The sequence below is a fragment of the Aegilops tauschii genome, chromosome 7, assembly GCF_002575655.3.
Source record: "Aegilops tauschii subsp. strangulata cultivar AL8/78 chromosome 7, Aet v6.0, whole genome shotgun sequence".
Lineage (NCBI taxonomy): Eukaryota > Viridiplantae > Streptophyta > Magnoliopsida > Poales > Poaceae > Aegilops > Aegilops tauschii.
The window spans coordinates 193,036,468-193,041,245 of NC_053041.3; the positions used below are offsets into that span (position 1 = coordinate 193,036,468).

The 4,778-nt window shown below is 44.4% G+C and overlaps 1 protein-coding gene across 2 annotated transcripts; it reads left to right on the forward strand.

Annotated features, from left to right (window-relative positions):
* Positions 1-601: 601 nt before the first annotated feature.
* On the forward strand, positions 602-4,521 carry LOC109732667 (uncharacterized). Of its 2 annotated transcripts, none has more exons than XM_040394269.2 (8): positions 602-1,524; positions 1,641-1,721; positions 1,806-1,865; positions 2,380-2,423; positions 2,581-2,623; positions 3,803-3,886; positions 3,970-4,071; positions 4,144-4,521. In XM_040394269.2, the coding sequence occupies exons 1-8, from the start codon at positions 769-771 to the stop codon at positions 4,267-4,269; spliced, it is 1,296 nt and encodes a 431-aa protein (XP_040250203.1). In that variant the 5' UTR covers positions 602-768; the 3' UTR covers positions 4,270-4,521. The 2 variants fall into 2 exon arrangements, with proteins under 2 accessions (XP_040250203.1, XP_020147437.1); XM_020291848.3 differs by having other exon boundaries at positions 3,815-3,886.
* The last annotated feature ends 257 nt before the right edge of the window (positions 4,522-4,778 follow it).

Below are 4,778 nucleotides of genomic sequence, written 5' to 3' on the forward strand. Positions count from 1 at the left end.
TTTCCGAATGTTTTCGTCACTGGCCTTGGTAGTTGGACTTAGTGTGTAACGAGTTTTTAGAAATCACGTGTATATGAAGTAACGTTGTAAGATACTAATAATGGACGGTGTTAGAAGGGAAGTACCGAGCAACCGAAAATGTGAGAATTCCCAGCTTGTTGCTTGTAGGAACTGAGCATTTCTCAACAATCTTTGAAGTTATTCAATGAAAAGCAAAATATCTTTGCATTTTCCGCCTCACATTTTATTTACTTTTTGAAGTTATCCACTAGTTGGCCACATTTGTGGCCCTTGTAAGTACTACCTCTGTCTTTAAATGTAAGCTGTTCAAGCAGTTCGAATTAATCCGCCAAAACGTCTTACATTTATCTACTAATATACATAAGTTATTTCGTTTCTTTATGATATAAAATGGGAAGTTGCTAGTAACTACTGTACTACACATAAGTTATTTAGGGTGAAATTATCTTTAGCGAGTTGACTTTTGACATGTAATTTACTAATATTCCTGCAGAACATTGTAGCATTAGCTTTATATACTGAAGGAACAAATGCTACGACGTAGTGAGCTGATGAGAACGCAGAGGGAGCTAACCTGCGCCGGTTTCTGTGGCCGAGCCGTTGGTTTTGACGCTCTTGGGCGGAGCCGAGTTGCTCTTGCGCCCGGCGGCGCCGATGCCCATCTCCCGGAGAAGCTGCTCTTCGACATCGGTGGTGTAGGTCTTCCCCACGCCGAAACCGGCCGGCTTGGGCCGGTTCTTGAGAAAGATGTCCTCGTCAACCGCCTCCTCCACGTCGTCGTCGTCATCCGCCTCCTCGTCGTCGTCGTCGAGGGTGGTGGGTACCGGCTCGCGGCTCCGGCGGCCGTATTTCCTCAGGCGAGGGAAGGCGAAGAGGACGTGCGACGCGCGCAGCCGGGAGGGCGGCGGCCGCGAGAGCGAGAAGGGGCCCGACGCCGACGACGCCGCAGCGGCGCCACACGCGGTCGGCAGCTGCAGCAGTGGCATTTCACTTTTGTGTTCAGTCTGGGCGGACCAGCCATGGTGGTTTCCTCTTATCACCGCGAGACTTAACCGGCACCGTCCGATCCTTATCGCAACCGAATCGCAGCCTCTGCCTCCGCCTCGCCCCCACGCGCCCGCCACCTCCCCGCCGGCCATTTTCCGGGCACCTCGCCGCCTCCGCCTCCGCCTGATTCTTATTATGCTTCGCCTTCGCCTCCATCCTTGCCCCCGCTTCTCTCCGCCGGGATCCCACCCCGCCTTCCCTCGCCAGTTGGCCGCCTCTCCGCTCCCAGAGCTCTCCTTCCAATCCACCGTCACCGCGCTCAGAACCCGAATCCCTCCGCTCCAGGCCGCCGCCAGCCGAGCCGCCTCCGGAGAGGAACGAGGGGGCGTCGACGAGGACGAGGAAGACGCGGACCTGGACAATGCACTCACCAAGACACGGCGGCTCGTCGAGTGCGCCATGTTCGCATCCGTTGCTGGCCTCGCCTACTTCCTCAGCAACTCCCTCGCCATCGAGGTCCGCATCCTTCTTTCACTCCGCTGTGCAATGCTGCTCTGTTTCTTTTGTCTTTCTATAAATTCATTTATTTGACTGTTGATGCATGAAGCTGCTGTCTTCTTTTGCTGATGCAGAATTACTTCAGCTGCTTTTTTCCATTGCCGATAGTCATCTCCTCCTTGAGATGGGGATTAGAAGCTGGCAGGAAAACAATGGTGAGTCTGATCAAATGGTTCACTTGGCATTATATAGCTTTCATATATTTTACTTTAGTTTAGTTGATGGCATTGCCTCATCAGGTGGCTACTGTTTTACTGCTCTTCACATTGTCTGGCCCTGTCAAAGCATCGACTTATCTGGTAAGCATCTCTTTTGTGGCATATGGTTCATATCATCGTTGTGCCAGTGACATGTGTTTGGTTCAGAACATTTAAAGTTGGCAACTCACATATTTACCTTGAAACTAACTGATGTTGGTGCTGCAATCGAGTGTTGCATCGGGGGCTTCAACATCATTGTCATTGAAACGAACAATAGCTCCGTATCCTGGAACAAAATAAATCAGCGTATCTTACCACCCAAAGAGATCAATATACCGAGTGAAAAAAAAAATCTGTAAGTAGAGATGGTGAGCTGCGACAGTAAATAAAGGTTAACATTCATCAATCATCGAACAACAGTATTCCTTTTTTCATCTTAGTACTTAAGTTTTGGTGTTGTTGGTAATCTACCCTTTTTCCCTTAGTTTTTTTGTATATATTGGTCTATTTTAGTTTTGTATCTTCTTTGGGACTTGAAAGATTAAAAGAACCCTTCGTTCATTCGTCATGACTCAGTAGATTTTTTACATTTCTTGGGCTTGTTTTCCTGCAGCTTATGCACGGGGTAGTTGGTCTAGCCATGGGTACTATGTGGAGGTGAGGAAAGGTGAAGCATTCACTTTCACTGTTGGCATATATGTCACTAACAGTTAATGATAGATTTGCATCAGATGTGCATATATGCAGCTGTAACTTCCACTCGGTTTTTATTGACTTTGAGTAACGTAACATTTTTCCCATCCTCTGTCATCAGGTTGGAGACCGATTGGATTGCTTCCATCATAATCTGCTCAATTGTAAATATCTTCTCTCAATTGGTATTTCATGTCTATAGATGTATTGCTGATGACATATGGATTACATAGCTTAGGATCGGAACAACATTACCTTGTGAAAGATCTACATAGAGTTAGGTCATTGATATTTTCGCAATGTTTGACATAACTATGTAGTTTCTATTTGAAATATGAATCAAATTGTCTAGTTCACGATTTTAATAGTTGCAAATCTCTGTGCTCTTTCTTGTACACCTGTTAGATATCCTTTGGAATAAATTTCTTTGCTTGCACAATAGAGGGTTACCTTTGTGCTAGTCCTTATCACAAAATTACCAAGCAAACTATAACCAATACCAAACATGCTTATGTTCTTTTCGTTATTCTTAACATATGAAGTAGCAAATTGCAATTGATATCTCTTCTGGCAAGCACATCATTGCCAGTTGGTGTTTCTTCTTAACTTACATGATGTCTAATATGACTGAACGAAACTTCCTCGTAATAGGAGAATAGAGGTGGGAGAGAGTCAAGAGACAATAGATGCTGGTGCATAAGCTCATGTGTCCTTGAGGAGAATGGGGGTAGTTGATAGGCCTACATAATATCTGAATTCAGAATCATTGGGTAGAAATAAATAAACAGCCTGCTTTGCTAATAACAAAATTCAAGATCATTTGGTAAGAAATACTCCCTCCGTCCCAAAATAAGTGAATCAACTCTACAAAGTTGAGTCACTTATTTGGGACGGAGGGAGTAGATACTAAGATCTAGATTGACTTAAAACTAGATCCATATCGGAATTTCGCCCAGTGATCATGTAACACCCCCTTTCCGGTGTGATTGCCGACATGAGGTCTCTCTCTTAGTTCGCCTGACTTGAGGAAGAAGCAGAATGAGAACAAGGGGGAAGTATGAGGAGAATTTAGAGCTTTATTCCTCAATTCAGACTTAGTCATTTCTGCATAAAAAACGGGTTAATATAGGCAACAGCCCAACACATGCTACGCTGCCCCCACTTTTCAGAGCTTAACAACCCCCCCCCCCCCCCCCCCCTCTTTCCACACCACCCGGTACATAGCTGGCACACCAGTGGCGCGCTACCCTGTCTAAGACGCGTCGTCGCGCATGACGGATCATTTCCATCTGACATTTGTGCTACTCTTATTTTTAGTCCTTAAACTGAATTTCAGCTGACAGTTTGCTTTGCAGATCCGTGCGGTGGGAGCTTGTGGATATGTGTTAGTTTCATCGTTCCTGATACGAGAAAACATTCTTCAATTGGTATGTCTATTCAACTCTATTCAGTGATTCTTCAGCTGAGAAAAGATTCTTCAATTTAATTCATCGACTACTAATCATTTCAGATAACCGTTAACGTGCATGCCTCCTTAACGTACATTCTGGCGGCGGCTGGTATGAACGCAGTTCCATCCATGGATGCAATATATGTAATCTTTGGGACACTGGTAATTTTTAACATGCCAAATTATACCTATAGCATGAACCAGTTCAGAAAGTAACTTCCCTGTCTTTGGCAGCTTCTACTTAATTGTGGATTCTTTGTCTTCATACTGCACATAATCTACACAATCTTCCTGACCAAGCTTGGAATCAAGCCTTCGCTGAGACCTCCACGATGGCTGGGCAAAGCAACTTTTAGTTGATAGGTAGAATGCCACCATACTCGTTTGTAGTTGAAAGTTTGTGCCCTGACTGAACTTGCAGCATTTTAGTTACAACTTACAAATGCTCCCCCATTACCCACAGCATGCCGGCGTGGCAATTGTGGCCTTTGTAATATGAGCATTATTGTTCGGCTTCCTGGTGCATGATTGTGGTTTTCCTGACAAGATTTTTGGTGATTGTGATTCATTATTGGTGGAATTGACTGATCGACAAGTGTTGTAGACTTGGTATATTGTCCCAGTCACGCCTTCTCTTTTTTCTTTTTCTTTTTTTGCATTCTCTTAACCTTTTCCGTCAACTATATTTTAAATTTTGGGGGCATTACTCTCTCATCTCAAAATGTAAGTCCTATTCATTTTGTCCAAACTCAAACTTGCTTAAGTTTGATTTTCGGCATTCCATTAACCCTTTTCTGTTAACCATAGGGTATTACTACACCATCGTTTAAGTTCTCTCTACATACATTAATGTTGAATCTAGAGCTTTG